The sequence below is a fragment of the Phocoena sinus genome, chromosome 10 (assembly GCF_008692025.1).
Source record: "Phocoena sinus isolate mPhoSin1 chromosome 10, mPhoSin1.pri, whole genome shotgun sequence".
Classification (NCBI taxonomy): domain Eukaryota; kingdom Metazoa; phylum Chordata; class Mammalia; order Artiodactyla; family Phocoenidae; genus Phocoena; species Phocoena sinus.
In genome coordinates this window covers 102,478,266-102,497,153 of record NC_045772.1, presented here as the reverse complement: position 1 = coordinate 102,497,153, position 18,888 = coordinate 102,478,266, and the positions used below count along the sequence as shown (strand labels likewise).

The 18,888-nt window shown below is 61.9% G+C and overlaps 1 protein-coding gene across 7 annotated transcripts in view; it reads left to right on the top strand.

Moving 5' to 3' along the window:
• MICAL3 (microtubule associated monooxygenase, calponin and LIM domain containing 3) overlaps positions 1-18,888 on the top strand; it is a 193,820-nt gene that overhangs the window by 144,587 nt on the left and 30,345 nt on the right. For 4 of the 7 annotated variants that reach the window (XM_032644838.1, XM_032644834.1, XM_032644833.1 and 1 more), the window contains 8 exons: positions 1,853-2,048; positions 7,844-8,070; positions 9,343-9,429; positions 11,219-11,353; positions 14,955-15,068; positions 15,735-15,872; positions 16,080-16,162; positions 17,048-18,746. In XM_032644838.1, coding sequence (XP_032500729.1) covers positions 1,853-2,048; positions 7,844-8,070; positions 9,343-9,429; positions 11,219-11,353; positions 14,955-15,068; positions 15,735-15,872; positions 16,080-16,162; positions 17,048-18,746 — 2,679 coding nt within the window. Of the gene's footprint in view, positions 1-1,852; positions 2,049-7,843; positions 8,071-9,342; positions 9,430-11,218; positions 11,354-12,307; positions 12,371-14,954; positions 15,069-15,734; positions 15,873-16,079; positions 16,163-17,047; positions 18,747-18,888 lie in introns of all 7 variants that reach the window. The other 3 variants (XM_032644828.1, XM_032644829.1, XM_032644832.1) reach the window with 3 other exon arrangements.

Here is an 18,888-nt window from a genome sequence, read left to right as displayed (position 1 = left end):
GTGCCTGCCCTGGCGGGACGCAAGGCCCTGTGCCCCGCCCCGCCCCGCCCCGCCCTGGTGCCTGCGTCCCTCCACCTGGGCCCCTTCCCGGTGCTGCTTGCTCTGCTCAGAGGCTCTTCCCACCTTCTGTGTCCAGTAACTGTCGTTTGCAATCCAGGGCAGATGGATGCAATGGACTTGTACAGATCGGTGGTGAAAATGTTCCTGGACCTCAGCTGTATCACCTAACTCCTAGAAGAGGGAGGCAGAGTGTACGGAGCACAGAGATGGCACCTGCACAAATGCGCGTACATGCGCTGTGTAATTCACTTCGTACTCGTAGTAACCCCGCGACGTGGGATTGTCCTTGTTCATGGATCAGGAAGCGAGCTCTCAGTGGTTGTGTGATTTTCCTAAGGTCCTTCGGCTGGTCACTGGCGGAGTCCGTTGTCTCAGCGGGTGTCTGACTCCGCACCACATGTGACGTCCTGTCACAGTGGACACAGGAGAGTGGTCGGTGGGCCTCTTCTGCCCAAACGTGGGGTCACAAGGTGTATTAGGAAGGGTAACGATGGAGATGGGGGAGGTGAGGGGTGCGTGACGGCGACATCAGACACCTGAGACCTCAGAGTCCACAAGCCCTTTTCTTTTCTTTCTGTTATTTTGGCTGCGTTGGGTCTTTGTTGCTGCACGCTGGCTTTCTCTAGTTGCAGCGAGTGGGGGCTACTCTGTTGCAGTGCGCGGGCTTCTCATTGCGGTGGCTTCTCTTGTTGCGGAGCACGGGTTCTAGGCGCACAGGCTTCAGTAGTTGTGGCATGAAGGCTCAGTAGTTGTGGTTCGCGGGCTCTAGAGCGCAGGCTCAGTAGTTGTGGCGCATGGGCTTAGTTGCTCCGTGGCACATGGGATCCTCCCGGACCAGGGCTCGAACCTGTGTCCCCTGCATTGGCAGGCGGATTCTTAACCACTGCACCACCAGGGAAGCCCAGTCCTCAGATTTCTTCGCAAAGGAATGATAGAGTCTAGAAACCGCCATCGTGGGCCTCCCAGAGCAATAATTGACCAGGCAGGGTCATCAGTGGATCTTTAGCCCCCTGACGTGGGTATTCTGGGAACAGGTAGTCCAGAGTCTCTCCGCATCACCGCACAGATTACTTATTAATTACAAAGGGGAAAAGGTCTCTTTACCACAGAGACGTGGGTTGGCGCCAGCTCGACCAAGCTGTCCAGCCGGTGTCACCAGGACCGAGGGGGCCTGACTGTCCTGCGTGGGTGCAGTGGGAGGAGCCCAGAGTCGTCCACAAGGTGTTCCCGTGGAACAAAAAGTCTTGCCGTGAATCTAAATGTGAGACAGACAAACTCACAGTGTGAGAAGCTCTGCAGAATAGCTTACCTGGATACCTCAGTAGACCAACCAGATGCAGTGCCCGAACCTCGACTGGGTCCTGGACCATGGGGTGGGGCAGCAGGTCCGGACCATGGCATTGCAGCAGCAGGTCCTGAACCAAGCGGGTGGGGACATTGGGTCCTGGACCATTTTATGGGGGGCAGCAGGTCTTGGACCGAGGGGGTGGGGCAGCAGAGAGGACTCCCTTCTCAACAGGCTGCTTTCCCTTGAGGGCCAGTCCTGCCCCTGCCCTCTGGCCAGTGTGCACTGCTTCCCAGGCTGTCACGTCCCTGTAGGGCAGATGTGGGGTCTTTTGTCTTCTGCCCCCTCACACCAGAGACCTCTGGGCTCTCCGGGGCCCGACCTTGTTGACTGCTGCCGTGTCCGGCTCCCTGGCCTCGTGGGACAGCTGCCCCTCCTTCCAGGGAGAAGTTCCTTCCCTCGTCCCTGTCGCTGATCCCAGAACTTTGCTTCTTGCTTGTCGTGCAGGCCCGAGCGTGAACGGCCTGGAGGAGCCCAGCATCGCTAAGAGGCTGCGGGGCACCCCGGAGAGGATTGAGCTGGAGAACTACCGCCTGTCGGTGCGGCAGGCGGAGGGGCTGGAGGAGGTGCCTGAGGAGACGCAGGCCGAGCACAACCTGAGCAGTGTGCTGGACACGGGGACGGAGGAGGACGCGGCCAGCAGGTCAGCCTGTGGGGCTGCGTCTGTGACGGGCAGGGGAGCGGGGCCCTGAGCCCGACGGCCTGGGTTTGCATCGTGACCCGTGACTGGACGGTCGTGTGACCTCTCTGCCTGTCCCCTCGTCCGTGTGAGGGGCGGCAGCGCCAGGGCCTCCTGCAGAGTTGTGCGAGGGTCCCGGGGTAGAAGGTGCTTAGGACAGAGCTGGGCACGTGTAGGTGCTTGTAGGCGTTGGCTGCGGACTCCAGCGTCCAACTCCTCAGCTGGTTGTCCTCCGGGGCCTGTGAAATATATAGGATGTGCATCTTGGCCCCCTTGTGGTAAGGAAAGCGATGGTGACCAGGACCAGGGTGGAGGGTTGACTGAGGTTCAAGCCCAGGGTCTCTGGTCCACATCCAGGGCTCTCCGTGTTCCCTGCCGCCTGGTGCCCCAGCTCCCCGTCTCGTTAGTCAGAAAGGACCAGTTTGTTTGACTTAATTCAGAGATTCAGTACTTACTGAGCGCCTACCAAGACCTTAACCCTGCTTTTCATTGAAAAGGAACAGAAAAAATGTGCCCTGGGCTGTTGTTTACAGATGTGTCGGGGGAGGGGCTTCCACGGGGCGGGGGTGGCGACCGTGCCCCTGGGGGTGGGCTCCATGGGGGCTCTGGGGTGACTCAGCCACCGGGTCGCCGTGCAGTCTTGGGGAAGCTGTCTCATCTCTCTGGGCTTCTTTCTTTCTCCTGTGTGTGGAAAGAAGCAGAAACCTGCATCCCAGGGCCCCTCGCAGTGCGTGGTGCCGGCCGGCTGAGCCGCGTGCACCTTTGGGGAAAGTGCCCCACACACCCCCTCATCTCTGTCCTTGTCCGCGCATTCCCGCCACCCGCAGGCCTGCCTGAGTCAGTGGGGTCAGTGCCCAAGTCAGGGCTCAGCAGTGAGCAGGCTGGAAGAGAACAGGACAGGCAGGTGGAGTGGAGTCAGGACAGGCGGACCCCCTGCAGCCCCCCTTGCAGAGCCTCCCCAACCAGCGCCCTCAGGACGCGGCGCTCCCGAGGTGGGGCCGAGTGGAGGGCTGGGCTCGGTGACATGGGCAGACCCTGTCCTGCAGGAATAACATTTCCTGCACTGTGATCTGTAAACCGAGGGATTATGGGGCAGGAGTGGAGGTGATGTAGCCTGGGCTTTGCAGGAAGGCTGAGTCACAGCCTTCGCAGCAGGTGAGGTAGAAGGATAGGTCAGTCAGCACCCAGTGGTGTAGTAAATGCCCCATCGTACTCAAGTTCCCATTTGAAAAAGGGCTAAGCGTGGGTGCTATGTAAAGTGTAACGACGGTCTCGTAAGAGTGCGGCGCCAGAGCTCATTTCCCCAAGGAAGCCGTAAGATGCCTCCATCCTTCCTTGGGGAGTCGTCGGACTTGAAGATGAGAGATGACAGTTTCCAGGAACTGACCGGTCCAAGCGGGAATTCACTCTCCTCTTACCTTGGGCGCTGCGGTGCGGGCAGAGCGCGGGGTGCCGTTGGGGCGTGACTTTGTGGCAGACACCCCAGACTTGAGGCCTAGCTCCACCTTCTGCTGGTTGGGGGCAAGTTTCTTACGCTCTCTTGCCCTCCTTTCCTCATCTGCAAAGGACACTGCGCTTCAGAGGTTTGCTTTGAGCATTAAACCAAATAAAGTAGTGGGCACAGTGTCTGCACCCGGTGGGCAGTTGCTGTAATCACTGTCTTACCTGTGGATCCAAGCACAGCCCAGGCAACCCTCACTAGGAGCGGCAGGGTGGTGATTCCTGTTTGGGTTTCCTTGAACAGGTGGTTTAAGTGCCAGAAATCGGGCTTGCCTCAAATTTGCCCTGGGGCAGTGGTGACCAAGCTTCGCCTGCATCAAAATCACCTGCCGGCTGGCTCGTGAGAGCACAGACAGCTGGGAGGTTTCTGTCCCAGTCCGTCTGGGGTAGAGCCCGTGATCTGCATGTCTCAGAAGTTCCCGGCTGGTGCTGTGGTCTGGAGACCACGCTGTGAGAACCACTGCTCTAAATTTCTCAGATGTCCCTGATGCGACACGTGCGACACTTGGTCAAAGGATAATTCCTGGCCCTGCTCCTGCCAGCGTCTCACTCGGTGGGCGTGGGGTGGAGACCAGGAACACCTGTTTTGACAGATACCCAGGCGATTCCCATCATCTTTGCGGTTTCCTTCACACCAGCAGAGCATCTCGACCGAGGCCTCATCGGCTCCATGACCTTCCTTGGAGGGGGGGAAGGAGCATCTTCCGGAGGGGACCCTGGAAACAGCACTTGCATTTTCTCTGGGAGAGCCTGGGTGCCGGGGCAGGAGAAGGCTGGTCTGGTTTCCGTGTGTTTTCTTCTTCCTGTGTCGGGGAGGGCCGGAGCCCAGGTGTGCTTCCCAGACGGGCAGCCAGGGCTGCAGAGGACTCCCTGAAGGTCACAGGAGACAGGCCAGCCCAAAGGGTGACAGCGTGAGGAACAGCCCCTCCTGCGAGGCACACCTGACTGCTCCCCTTCTCACCCTCCACCCGCAGGGTGCCGGCCTGAGCGCGGAGTGGTCTGCACCGCGTGCAGATCGCAGGACCCGGCTGGTCTCCTCCACGGGCGGCTCAGTGCTTACAGGGTTGGCAGGGTGGGCGGGACCTTGTCCCGCTGCGCAGGACGGGTTATCGCTCGGAGACGCTCTGATTACCAGCGGGTTAACTTAAAAGGGAAGCCATCAGCAGCTTCAGGTGGTGTCCATGCACGGCGGCTGCCCGAGTTCCCAGGTCGATGCGGCAGCCAGGAACCGGGTCGTGACCTTCCTCCTGGGTTTGACGGGGTGACCTGATGTGGGCGGACGCTGGGGGTTCCTGACTTCTCACCCAGACCATCCCACCTCTGGAAGCCCGCTTCCTCATTTGTGGGAACGGGGATGATAACAGTGGCTGTGCCCTTGAGCTACTGTGCGATCAGTTGAGCTGGTCCATGTGAAGTGCCTCGTGCTCCAAGCACGTCCTCTTCTCTGGATCTGCTCGTCTGCTGGCGCTTTTAAGTCTGCAGCAGACCCTGTCCCTTGAGAAGCTGGTCCGTTGGCTTTGTGTCCTCCTGCCAGCCCACCGTGGGCTCCGTGAGAAGACGGCGCCTGGGGAGGTTCGAGGAAGGCGCTGTGAGAGGAGTGATTCGGGCACACCCAGCGGGGAGGCTTCCGCTGGGGGGGTTCCAGCGGGACGTGTCAGCTCTGCCGATGGGCTTTGCTGAGGGGCTTCACAGGGACCACCTCCCACCCTGTGAACGCGGGTGCAGCCTGCCTGGCCTTCCTGGTCGCATCCCTCGTCTGCTTTTGCCCATCTCGGCAGTGCTAGGCAAGCGATGAGAGGGTGTGGCCTGGGAGGCTACCTGGATCGAATAGCCACACGGGGCAGGATGGAGTTACAAGTGTGGAAGCAGATCCCTGCTGTCGTGGAAAGCTAGCCTTAACGACTGCATTTTCTGGCTCTGTGTATCCTGGGAGGCTGTGTCCTGTGGTCTTCCTCTCCTCCCTAAAGGACAGGGAAGTTGGTTGTCTTGTGTTTTGTTCTGCTGTAGGGGTTCTGCCCCCTGGAAGTGTTCCAGGCTGTAGTCCAGGCAGGGAATGTGCCTCACACAGATCCTTCCTCCTGCCCCTCAAAGGCCAGACCCAGAGATTCAGGCACTGGGAGCAGCCCGAGAATATATCATAAGATGAACCTTGAGTAGTGACTTCACACTGTGAATCTGACATGACGTGAGGAGCCTAGCCAGACCCGGAGGGCTGCTCTGAGGGCCTGTGGACGGTGATGCCTGGAGAGGAGCAGCTGGCAGTACCTGTCCACCTCTCTCTCTTTCACCAAGGCAGGCAGGCAGGCAGGGCGGCTTGCCTGTGTCCCATCTCTAGAAGCGCATGGCACTCCAGAAGCATGGTTGACCTTCCGCCCTGTTTTTATGCTCTGTGCCTCCCTTGCTATTCTCCGTGGTCCTTGAGCTGTCACAGCTTCAAGTGGGGCCTCATCACGCAAGCTGCCCTCATGACACGGCACGGGGAGGGGCTGCCCTGAGCCCACCTCCCAGAGAGCTGCCCGCCGACAGCTGGGGCCCCAGTGCGCCTGGCATGAAGGAGGGCAGGCTGGCCTCCCTGTCCACCTGAAGTGTTGCAAATCGACCTGAGGTTAGAACCTGAGGTTCTTACCCTGATTTCACGTTTGAAAGATGTTAAATGACACACACGGGCTCACACGTTGTCGTTAGTTAATAAGTGTAAAGAAGTGAAATCACAACGATAAGGCAAAAATCATGGCTAAGTAAACACTGAGGGCTAACAAACTCCAGAGGACAAGCTTTCTGTGGTCCACATTCTTATGTCTTCCCACTTGAAACTGCCTCGCACAGACCCCCACCGCCCTGCATTTACCGGCCACCTTGTCTAGTCCTGGTGTTCGCATCTTATCTCCCCTGACGCTGAAGATCTTTTCTGTGGCAGCTTTGTGACGTCTAGGAAGGGCACTGTGGGCAGAGACACTCAGTAAATTGTAGTTGAATGAATGAGTGAAGTGGGAGTCACCAGACTGAGCTGCCGGCAGTGAGGAGCCGCTCTTTCTTTCTGAGGTCAGCGGCTGAGCTTCAGTAGGTGCTCAGAAACGTCTGCTGAGTACACGCATGAATGAGTTTGTAAATGTGTAAACACGCGAATGGATGGCTGGAGGACCGGAGTGTAGCACAAGCGTGATGCAGTCAGTAAAGTCTCACTCCACTAGGGGCACCCGCTACAAGCCGGTGTTCACACCCCCTTCCCGGCGTGGACACAGGCTTGGAGAGCATGACCAGCCAGCTCGTGGTCACACAGCTGTCGTGGCGGAGCCCTGCGGCCCAGTGAGGGGTCGAGGGACACAGCCCGGGAGGCCACCATCACCTCTGACTCGATGAAAGTGATGGAGTCCCCAGCGCCACCCTCGGGTACAGTAGTTTTCTAGAAAGGCTACAGGACAGAACCCACTGGCGGGGCTGTGCTCACGGCCCTTCTCTGTTACGGAGCGGAGCGTGGAGGCCAGTCTGAGAAGGGCGGCTCCCGTCCCTGCGGGCTCAGGCAGAGCCACTCTCCTGGTGTTAATGTGTGAGGACACCCACAGAGCCTTGGGGTCCACGTTCCCTGTGGAATGTGGTTGAGCCCGGTCTCCGGGTCGGCTGACGCTGGTGACCCAAGGCCTTCACCCCAAACCACGTTCTTAGACTCTCCATCCTGACCGGAGGCCCCAGGGAACCAGGCCTCCCCATCAGGCAGGGCATCCCGGGGCTTAGGGTCTCCTCCAGACACGGGCGGCTGGGCCAGGCCCTCTGAGCAAGGCGGGCGCTCTCAGCCCCGGGAGCAGGCGTCGGGGCCCTCGCGCAGCGAGCACCCCTCCGCAGGGTGGGGGCTCGTCCAGGCGCCCTCACCCGCAGCGCCGCCCACTGCACTGTGGGGTTGGGGAGCGGGGCCTGGGGCTCCCTTTCCTGCGAGCAGCACCCCCGCCAGCCCGCTTCCTGCCGGCGGCCCTTCTTCCCACCCGGGATCGTCCAACGAGATGGTGCGTCCACGGGAGTGGAGGTGCTCTTCACCCTCGGTCCCCAGGGTCACGAGCTTCGAGCCTGTGCTTGGCGGGGCTGCCCCGGCCCGTGTGACCCATCTCGCCCTCCATTCACCCTCTGTGCGCTGGCCCCAAGGTGTCATCCCTCCCTTCCCGCCTGGCGGGTGCCTTGCCGGGAGCCTCTGCCTGTGCCCCTGGCTTTGAGCCACCCCCTTCTCCGTTCTGTGGCCCCCTCACTGGGTTCTGTGGTCACTTCTGCAGCAGTTCTGAGTCCGAGATGGAAGAGGAGGAACCCCCACTGCCCCCCTCGGACCTGGGCGGCGTTCCCTGGAAGGAGGCCGTGAGGATCCACGCTCTTCTGAAAGGAAGGAGTGAAGAGGAGCTCGAGGCCTCCAGGAGCTTTGCGGCTGGGGAGGAGGACGCGGAGGACGCGGGGGACGAGGAGGACGAGGAGGACGAGGAAGACGAGGAGGACGCGTCTAGTGAAGGTCAGAGTAAAGCCTCTTCTCCCGACCCGACCCGCGTGTGGGAGGCTTCCGTGGCCGGGCTCACGTGGCATGCCTCGCACAGGCCCCAGGGGGCCCATGAAGGGCTGTCCGGGTAGAGCTGCACGCAGAGGCAGATGAGGGCATCCTCCAGGTCAGGCCACTCGTCCTGTCCTGTTCCAGCTAAAGGAACGAAGGGAACGTAGCTTTCTGGGGGTTCCCTGGCTCCTGGTCCTGGACGTCGGAGGCTGCCGAGCATTGAGGAGGTAGGGCCCCCCAGGAGGGGTCACCGGTGGTGCGTGGTGACGTGTGGGACCCGTGTCCTGGTAGGTCAGTCAGGCTGGCTCTGAGATGCCTCTTGTCTCGCACTCAAGGTGTTGGGTCCTGCCCCGTCCGCCTGTGTGATCCCGGGTGGTGAGGAAGAGCTTCCTGGGCTCCTTCTCTGGCCTTTGTCGGAGGGTCATTCTCCCTGTCCCGGCTGCACCGGGCCTGGAGTGGTGAGCAGGGCCAGGCAGGCAGAGCCCTGAGTCCGCGGGAACTCGTGTCTGCTTAGGCCGTGCTTTCCGTGTGGGGTGTGGGCAGGATGAGGAGGACGTGAGCCGTTAGCCAAGGAGCCTGGCCCGTGGGGCTGGCCCTGGAGGGCTCTGCGCCTTGCAGGCCTATCTCTCTGTTCCTCCTGGAGTTCCCTGTGCTCGCGGCCAGTCCTAGCCCAGGCTCGTTCGCTCCAGCTCAGTGAGGGCCAGGCACTGACCGGGCAGGGTGCGCGTTACCCGTGGTCCTCAGCTGGCAGTGGAGCCCCGAGCTGGCGGCCCTGACGAGGTCAGGCGGCAGAGGTGGGGCCTCCCTCGGGCTCCTGGAGCCCCCGTGGCCCCGGTCCTGCTGTGTAGGCCTCCCTCCCACCCGGAGGTTGGGGTGGGACCCCAAGGCAGCACGTGGGGCCTGCACACCACCCTCGTGTGAGGAGTGGGGGGATGGCGTCCGGGCTGCTTCCTCCGCCGGCTGTGTCTGTAGAGCCGAGTGCCCCGGCGTGAGTCAGTGGGGATCGCGTGCACTGCCCGCCCCAGGGGACACAGCCAGGGGTCGGGGCGTGGTGCCCCCTGTTCAGGAAAGCTTGGCCCTGCTTCCCTCCCGAGACCTGATCTCCTGGACGTGGAAGTAGCGTCCGGCTCCAGCCTGCGGGAACGGGCTTGGAGTGGAGGAATCTGGGGATGACTCTTCTCTCTGTCCTCTCCTCCCCGTCTGCCCCCACGCGGTGCTTTGCTGTGGGTGTGGAAGGAGAGTACTGGCCCCGGGACAGAGAACTCCTGCAAGGCCAGCTGCTGGGGCACCTGCCAGAGGAAGAGGACATGGGTACACGTGAAGGTACCTCTGCCCACCTCCACCCCGGCCCCTGGCAGCTGTCCAGCCGCCCCCGAGAGCAGGTCCCCTATGGAGAGACGGGGTTTCCTAGAGCTGCAGTGGCGGGCGAGGCATCCACCCCTGGGTGCCCCTGTGCCCCTTGACCATTTGCTGCCAGTCCCTCATCCGGTTACGACTCAGCTCCTCCTCTGATGTGAGCCGAGCACCCCACGTCACAGTCAACTCTCAGAAGTGGCGGGGCCAGCACAGGCGCCCGGAGCCCCTCCCCTGTGCCTGGGCGATGAGTCCCCAAGGCTGCATGCACTGGCGACACGCAGGCGCGCCCCAGGGAGAAGGCTCGCTGTCTTCCCCTGCTTGCCTGGAAGGTGGAGAAGGGGCCTGCGTTTCCTCCTTGACTTAATGTCTTGGTCTGAAGACAGTCGGGCTCTCTGGTGGCTGCTGTGACTCAGCCCCGTCCAGCACCTCCAAGGCCCCTCGACCCTAGAGGAAGCCCTTAGAGGCCAGCGGCTCCCAAGAGAGCACACGGGCTGCGACCCCACGCCCAGCACAGCCCCCATCCACGTTCGGTGGCCTTAGCGGTGAGTTCTGCCCACGTCACGTTCCCTGTTGCTTGGAGATTAGGAGGTTGTTGTTTTCATGATGAAGCCAAAGCCAAAGCCAGGTTGCCCAGTTAGACCGTAGAGAGTCCTTCTGATCAGGTGGTACCCGCTCTTGCTGCCCGAGAAGCCACCCTCCCTCCTGTAGGGTCCCCTCCCCCAAGTTGCTGGCTGTCCCTCATTTTAACCCAACTGTATGGCATGGTCCAAGCACTGATGATGGGAGCCTTCGGGGCAGGGGTGCATGCAGATTCCTTGGGCCCCCGAGAGCAAGAACAGCCTGAAGGCGGGGTCCCTGGTGAGTTCTCACCTGGCTAAGAAGCCGAGCCTTACGTCCAGGGGTGGGTCAGCGGGGCCCCTGGTAAGTTCTCACCTGGCTAAGAAGCTGAGTCTTACGTCCAGGGGTGGGTCAGCGGGGCACCAGTATCGTGTTCGGGAAGAGGGCTTTGACCTCAGAAAGGGCAAAGAGGGGTTTACTTCTTGTTCCCGTGAACTCCCAGTGCTCTGGGGTCTGCAGGACAGACTCCGCTTCCTCCCCACCGCAGCCTTCTCTGAGCCCACCCCCGCCCCAGCCCAGCATATGCTGCATGAGGCCCATTGTAGAAGGGGATGTTTTTCTCTTTAGCTGCAGAAGATAAAAACTAGAATCCCAGCAGCGTCACTGTCTGCCCCACGTGAGCCGGCTGCCCTGTCCCGCCCCACCTCTGTGTCCACGCGGCAGGGGGCCATAGGCACGGGCTGTGTGGCCAACAGAGCCACGTACTTGGGACCTTGGGAGGCTGGCCCTGCAGAGGCCAGTTGTGACCCGCTCTTTTCTCCTAACTGGGCGCTTGGGTCCCTCAGACGCAGTTAAGATGAAAAGAGCTTCAGAAAGGAAGGTACTTTCTGCATCGGAGGGGAGTGTAGGCCTCTCTTCATCCACATTGACAGCTGCATGAGGCTTGAAGGGACTGAATCAAGTTGAACGAGTAGAAGTCGGGCGTGTGTGCGTGTGCGCGTGTGTGCGCGTGTGCTTATTCTCAGTCCTTGCCTCTTTCTGATTCAAACTGATCCTGGCAAGTATGGTAACTTTTCCTTCTGTTTCCTCTCCTGTGGTGTTTGATCCTTCCTTCCCTGGCCTGTTTACTTTCTCCTTCCTTCCTTCCCGTCATCTCTCCCTTCCTCATCTCCTCTGCCCCTTGAACCTGGTACACTAGCTGGGAGCCCAAGGCTGCAGCAGCTCGTAAATCCAGCCGATCCCTTGGAGATCCAGGCTGACGTGCACTGGACGCACATCCGTGAGAGCCAGGAGGAGCAAGTGTCACCAGCCTCTGAGTCCCCTCCTTCCAGAGGTAACTCCTCCAGGTGCAGGGTGCCTGGCACCTCTGTCCCGCTTCCCCTCGGGCTGCCGGGGACTCTCCTGTAGGGCGGGGCCCCCAGGCTCCTCACAAGTAAGAGCCAGCGGAGCATGTCTGCTCCCTGGGCTCTCGTCAGAGGATATGTGAAGTCTCGGTGGGTAAGAGGTGGGCTGTTGTCCGCTGACGCGAAACAGTGAACTTGACGTTGGGAAAACCAAGAATTTGCTGACGTTGCCCATGTCACTAGGCAGGGTTCTTCCTTCTCCACTTGGAGGAATGTCCTGTGCTTTTCCTCGTGCGGTGTGTCTCGGTGTGAGTGTGCACGGACAGGATGGGGTCAAGGGACCATATCTTGGACTGAAATAAAGTTTTAAGAAGCAATTTATATCCAGGAGGCCTCTGAAGGAGCATCTTTACCAGCTCTAGGTTTTAGGGGAGGTGCTCTGCATCCCACGGCAGGACGATGATGAACCTTGCTCTGGCTTCTTTGAAGGAAGGAAAGGAAAACCTGGAGACCGTGCCCACCTTGGTGCTTCGTCCTCTGTCTCTTGCTCACCTGTCTCCACGTTTGCACTCGGTGCCTGTTGGGGACACAGCCTGCAGGGTGCCAAGGGCGCAGAGTGGGTGGCCCGGCCTTCATGGGAGTTAGCCACCTTCGCCGCAGGCAAGGCCCACCTCTTTAGCCACGTTTGCGGCCGCGTAAACACCCAGCAGCTCCGCAGGAGCCGAGAGAGAGCCTGCTGACCGGGGACGCCCCCTTGACCCTCCCGTGCTCTCTCTCCTCTCCCTGTCCCGACACCCCGCTTGCCCCTGGTCGGGGCCGGACGGGCCTCGGGCTGTAACGTCGTCCGTCTCTCTTCCGTGTGGACCACAGGAGGACCTCTGCTCTCCTCGCCGGGAACGCTTACTCCCGTGTAACTTTGTATTTATCGTCTGTTTCAAATTCAGGGCCCGACCTTCCCTCCGTTCGCCGTGCAGCAGTGCAGGCCTGGCTGGAGTCGGTCTCCGGAGGTTGTTGGGTGATGTTCGTTCTCTGCCCGCTCACCATAACCACTCTCTCGGCAGCTCTGCTGGTCCCTTAACTCTGGACTTCCAGTGCTGCCGCTAGTGCATGCGCGGCGGAGGGCGGGGGCACGTGCATGCCTCGCTCAGGCCGCCGCCCTTGCATGGACCAGACACGCCACGCGCCCTCCTGGGAAAACCAGAGCAGAGCAGTAGTGCAGTCGGGCGGGGGCGGGTGTCGTTTTGTTAGCAGACATAGAGTGAAACCGAAGCCGAAGGACTGTGCACAGCACTGAGGCTCAGAGTCCGCAGAAATGAGGCTGGACAGTGGCTGGGTGTGGGCTGGAGGATTCTCGCAACAGTCAGTTACGCTCCTGTGGTGCCACGACTGAGGCAGTCAGTGCTGGGGTGAGGGCCACGAGGGAGCCGAGAGACCTTGCTTGTCCTCAGTGCACTTTTCGGCGGGGGGGCGTTTCTCAGTGAGGGGCTCTGGCATCCGGGCAGGACGTGGGACAAGCTTGGCCCCCACCGGTTGTGAAATGCAGAAGGGCTGGTTGCCCCGCCAGCCGCCTGCCAGCCGCCCGTTATCCTCCTCGGCTCACAGGTCAGGAGGCACCTTCACGCCGAGCCGTAGAGAGGGCTGCGGTCACCCTCTTCTAGTTAGTTTTGTCCCCAGGACGGTTGGACGAGGCTGAGGTATCGGGACGCCCCAGCGGCCGCTGAATAGACCAGAGCCGAGCGTGTCGGCGCCGCCTGCTTCCTTGTGTGTGGCTGCTTCTAGCACCCGCTCCATCCTAACTTGGATTAACCCCCAGTTCCCTCCCTCAAGCTATGTCTCTTTCAGCGTTGCTGCTGCTGCATTGATGCTTGTCGTGTATTTTGATACGTGTGACAGTCGTTCCTTTCAGGGTGCCGCTGAGGACCGTAGACTCCTAACCCCGAGTCTGCGCAGATGTTTCTCTGAGTAGGAGAACCGCTGGGGGCCGCAGGGCCAGGTCTGGGCTTGGGCTGCTCTAGTGTCCTGTGTCTGGAGCCACGCCAGGCTGGGGAGTCCGTGTCACTCTTGCTTCCGACGGACTTGCCAACACAAACGTGCAAAATTGCCTCTCGATGCTCGGTCACTCACAGACTAATTGTAGCACGCGTGTGGGCCCGGCGGGCGCCCGCCGTGGGGTGGGCCCGGGTTCTGTCCCCATCAGCGGCCAGCTCGCTGTCCCACAGGAAGCACCGGGAGGGGAGGCTTGTTTGCCTCAGAAGTCCCCTCCGCTGGTGTGTGATGAGGGAGCAGCAGTGCCGGCGCACAGAGGTCTCAGTCTGTGGAAGTAGCTGAGCGCTCTCCCCGGGACTGGCCCTGGCAAATGCCGTCGTCACAGCAGGGCGTCCTGGCCCTGCCTCGTCCGTCCCACACGGATTTCATAGCACTCTCCCGAGCGGGTGTGCACCATCGCCTCGTCTTAATAAGCCGAGTGCACAGGAGGGGCGGTGAGGATACGTAACAGCTTAAGGAATTATTTAACAACACCAGGACTCACCCACATGCCACCTGGGTCAAGAAATACCTTCCTAGCACCTAGAGGTGCCCGCCTCCAGGCCTCCACGGCTGTCTTGTCCCCAGTTTCCTCGTGCTCTGGCCCTGTGGCCACTCACGGTCACTGCTGGGCACCGCACAGCCCCGCGCGCCGGGGATGCGGCTTCACGAGGCTGGGCTGCTGGCCATCGAGGGCCTCATGGTCCTTTGGCCTGGCCTTGCGTTTCCGCGGGCTCCTCTGCTGCCCAGCCTGCCGGGCTTGACCCTGAGGCCAAGTATGTGCGGGTCAAAGGCCAGCCCCTTTCCTGAAAGGAGACCCGAGAAGAGCCCCCAGGGCACCCCCAGGAGGAGGGACCCCTGGTCCAGGCGGCACAATGCGTCTGTGGCTGCTTCCTGCTGCCTTCTTGTAACCTGGACTGTAGTCCGAGTTCTTGTGCAGGGTTAGGAACAGGTGTGAGTGTGTGTGTGTGTGTGTGTGTGTGTGTGAGAGAGTGTGAGTGTGTACGTCAGCCTCCTTGCTCAGGAGAAATGAAGCTTTGCCGCATTTTGCGGCGCTGAAGGGCTGGTCTTGAGTCCAAAAAAACGAACTTTCCACGTCCCCTTGTCCCTCTCTTACGCTTAAAAAAAGTACATGTCTAAATTCTCCCAAGCGGGGCTGCAGCCCTGCCGGTCGGTCACCCCCCTGCACACGGCACTGGTGCCAGGCTGAGCGGTGGGGCTGCAAACAGATCCCCCAGCTGCCTGGGCTCCGTGTCTTCCCTGAAAGGCAGGGTTAGCGGCCCCCTCGAGGGTTAAGCGGCTCGTGCACGCTGCGGTGGGTGCAGGGCCCTGCTGCCACGTTTGCAGCTGGGTACCTTCCTGATCCGTGTTCAGGAGGCCCCACCCAGCCTGGCCCCGCCCTGCCCTCGGAGCCCTCCCGGCCCACCGACCCCCACCCAGGCAGGCTTCTTCCCTCTCCTCCTTGCGGTCGTCACATGACAGCCCTGGGAACCCCCTGCCCACACGTCTGTCGTCTGTCTGTCCGTCTCTCTCCTCTTCCTTCCTTTGAACATCTCTGCCTTGCAGTCCCGTTTGACGAGGACGACCTGGAGGAAGATGTGGACTCAGAGCCAGCAGAGATAGAAGGCGAGGCAGCGGAGAATGGGGATACGGGGGACACTGGCGCAGAGCTGGGCGATGGTACGGGGACCCCAGAGCCTCCCCCAACCGTGGTGCCCGCCTTCTTCCTCCCGGGGAGGGGCCCGCAGTGGTCTGAGCTCAGGGAAGACGGAACACACATTAAGACGAAAGTGAGGTGCTCAGAGGAGCGGCCGTTAGGGCTCCCGGTTCCTTCCTTGTTCGGCCACTAATCTGAAGATGTGTCGTTTCACCCACCCTTTGGACGTGGGCTGCGCTCGTTAAGTCTTGGGGAGAAACCGAGCAGATTCAGGGCTTCCTACGAGGCCTTTAATCCAGCTGCTGCCTCTGGAAGCTGGTACGAGGAGGAGATGGCGTTGAGGGGGAGGGGCAGGGACTGGGCTGGGAGGTGAGAACGGGTGGGGCTGGGCCGGGAGGGCTCCGAGTCCCCGAGGCTGGTCCTTCCTGTGGAGCCGTCCGTGTGCTCAGGAAGGCCCGCACCCTCAAAAGAGAGGAGGTGCCACGGGCGTCCTGGGGCTCCGCGTCACAGAGGATGCCGTGTTGATGGACGAGTCTCAGGAGGGGGACCAGCGGGTAGCGCCTGGCCGGGATGCAGAGCCGGCTGGACCTCACGCTGCAGTTGGTGGCCTGGCGGCTGTCCTCTGAGGAGCCGGGAGCCTGGCAAGGAGCACAGCCTCACTTGAGATCTGTGCTCACTTCCCTCGACAGGTCAGCACTGGTCGGACGACGTGCCGTCAGAGGCCGACACGGAGCTGCAGCAGGTGGCGGCGGGAGTGGGACTGGAGCTGCGGGTGTCTGAAGGCGAGGAGGAGCCACTGCCGGCCTTGGCGAGGCGCCCAGAGAGAGGTCTGCGTGCGAGCCCCTGCCCTCCCCTCCCTGCACGGCCCCTTCCTGCACGGCCCCTTCCCCTATGGCACCTGTGCAGCTCACCTTTGGACCTTTGGATGCAGATCCTACGCTGGTGACATGGCCGCGGTCGGGACGCCCTGGGAGCAGCCCCGCTGCAGTGCGAGCGGGTGTTTCCTCTTGCAAATCCTGCGTCTGTTTTCTCAGGTCGCTCCCAAGTCTCCAGCCCCAGCCGGTCCCCTGAGGAGCACTCGGTCCTGTCCTCCCCAGCCCACAGCCCCAGGGCACAGGTAAGGATTTGGGGCCCACTTTGGAGGCAGAGCTGATGGGACTCCTTAGGGGCCTTGGTGTGAACCCAGTTTTTTTATTCCCTGTGCTGATGGGCTGTTGAAAACAGGAGTGGCCCTGGGGCTCCGGCCCAGTGTGGCCTGCTGTGCGCCAATCCCACCGCTGAGCTTCCCACTACTGTTCTCTGTGTGTCCATACAGCATACCGTTTTAACATAAATTTATTTTTAAGTTAAAACAGTAATATTTGTGGGATTACTGGTTTGATACAACAGATGTGTTTTTTCTCGATATTATGCTAAAATGAATGTATGATTTTCTAAATTAAAAATACTTGTCCAGGTGACCAGTGGTCTTTGAACTACGCACTGCAGGACGCTCCATAAATACATAGTAACACTGTGTCCTGTGGAGCACGTTTAGGGGAGGCCATCTAGAGGGCGGCCGGAGCTTGAGGCCTGGGGCTACTTGGCTTGGTCTTTGGGGTCCTGAGGAGCAAGGTGATTTGGGGGGTTTCATCTGCAATGAGGCCGGGGCGTGGCGGGAAGGACAGTCCGGGAGGCAGACTGCGATTGATGCTGTTTTAAGTCTCACGTCAGAGACCTCGGAGCTCTGGGGCTGGTCGTTAGCATCCTTTGGCTGGTGTCAGTTCAGGGCCCAAAGAACCAGATGCGTTTGGGATGAACCAAACCTGAAAGCTTCACATGTTCACTGGGTGAGGGGCTCTGAAGCTTGACAGACGGATCAAAACGGGGGGTGTTCTCCTGGCCCTTGATCGTGGCCCCCCACATGGAGAGGGTGTTTCAGGAAGCTCAGGTCCTTGGCGGGAGAGCATGCCCATCAGAGCCCTGCCTTCTAAGCAGCTCCTGTCACCTTGCTTTCCCACAGGGCACCCGAGCCCCGCGCGCCTCTGCAGCCGCCATGAGGGGGTTGCCCGCGGAGAGCCCTGTGCCAGAGCCAGAGCCAGAGCTCGCCCATGGGGAGCCCACAGCCGGCACCCCTGTCCAATCGCAGCCTGAAGCCAGGACGCCGCCCTCACCTGCAAGCCCACAGCGCCGGTCCCCGCTGGCCCCCCTCCCCATCTGCTCCCAGCCTCAGCCGTCCGCCGAGGCCACCGTGCCGTCCCCCACCGTGTCCCCCATCCGCTTCCAGCCTGTGCCGGCCAGAACCTCCACCCCCCTGGCCCCCCTCCCCGTGAAGAGCCAGGGGGTCACCAAGGACACACTGGGCAGCCCCCTCCCTGGGGACGAGGCCCTGAGACGCAGCGACCTGGTGGCAGAGTTCTGGATGAAGAGCGCAGAGATCCGCCGCAGCCTGGGGCTCACGCCCGTGCGACGGGGCCCTGGACCCGAGCCCGCGTTCCAGCCCGTGCCCCTGCAGGCCTGTCGAGCTGAGAAGCTCCCCCAGGGCGAGGGACCCTGGCTTCTGAAACCCACACCTGTCCCCGGGAGGCTGGGGCCGCCTGCCGCCAGGGGGACCCAGCCCTCCCCGCCCACCCCGGGGTCCCCACCTGGCAGGGAGCCAAAGGGCGCCCGGGCGGAGCACAGAGACCTGTCCAGCAGCTCGGGGCTGGGCCTGCAGGGCAGCTCCTCCCGCACCAGGACGCCCGGCAGCCAGAGCTTCAGCACCTCCGACTCCACCATGCTCACACCCCCCTCCAGCCCGCCGCCCCCGCCTCCCGACGAGGAGCCCGCCACCCTTCACGGGAAGCCGGCCCTGGCGGGGCCGCTCGCAGCCTCGGAGCCCCGAGCACCGGCCACGTGCGCGCGGACCCCGCGGGAGCCCACCCGGCCGCCCCCGGAGGAGGCACCGAAGCCATTTGTGGAGAGCGTGGACGAGATCCCCTTTGCGGACGATGTGGAGGACACGTATGACGACCGCACGGAAGACTCGAGTCTGCAGGAGCCCTTCTTCACGCCCCCCTCCCGCTGGCCCTGCCCCGAGCAGCCCCTGGCCCAGGAGAGAGGCCGGGGGCCTGAGAGTGGGCTCCCGCCACAGAAGCGGGGGCTGCCGCTGGTCTCCGCCGAGGCCAAGGAGCTGGCAGCCGAGCGTATGCGCGCCCGGGAGAAGTCAGTGCGGAGCCCGGCGCTGAGGGATGCCATGGCCCGGCAGCTGAGCAGGATGAAGGAGATGGACACCGTAGCCACCGCCCCCAGGGCCCCCAGGACCCCGGCACCCCGTAGAGCCACCGCCGTGCCCCCCAAGGGCCCCGAGGAGCCCACCCCAACGCACAAACCCACGAGTGAGGAGGTCCCGTCCCCTCCCTCGGACTCAGGGGGCCTGGACGGCTCGGTTACCTCGTCTGAGGGCTCCAGTGGGAAGAGCAAGAAGAGATCGTCCCTCTTCTCCCCCAGAAGAAACAAGAAAGAGAAGAAGCCCAAGGGTGACGGCCGGCCCGCAGAGAGGCCCAGCCCCAGCGCCCTGGAGGAAGCAGCAGCCAAGCCCAGGTCCCTGTGGAAGTCCGTCTTCTCCGGGTACAGGAAGGACAAGAAGAAGAAGGGCGATGGCAGGTCCCGCCCCAGCACCCCTTCCAGCGGGACCACTGTGGACACCGGCAAGCCGGGGGCGTCTCCCGCCACGAGAGCAGGTACAGCAGCACGGGGGCCCCTCCCGGGCAGAGCGCACGGTGCGGGCTCTGCAGCCCCCGTAGCTCCCTTGAAAGACCCGCTTCCCATTCTGCCCCCTCCCCTGGGGCTTCCTAGGGAGAAGGAAACTAAACCCAGGCCCTT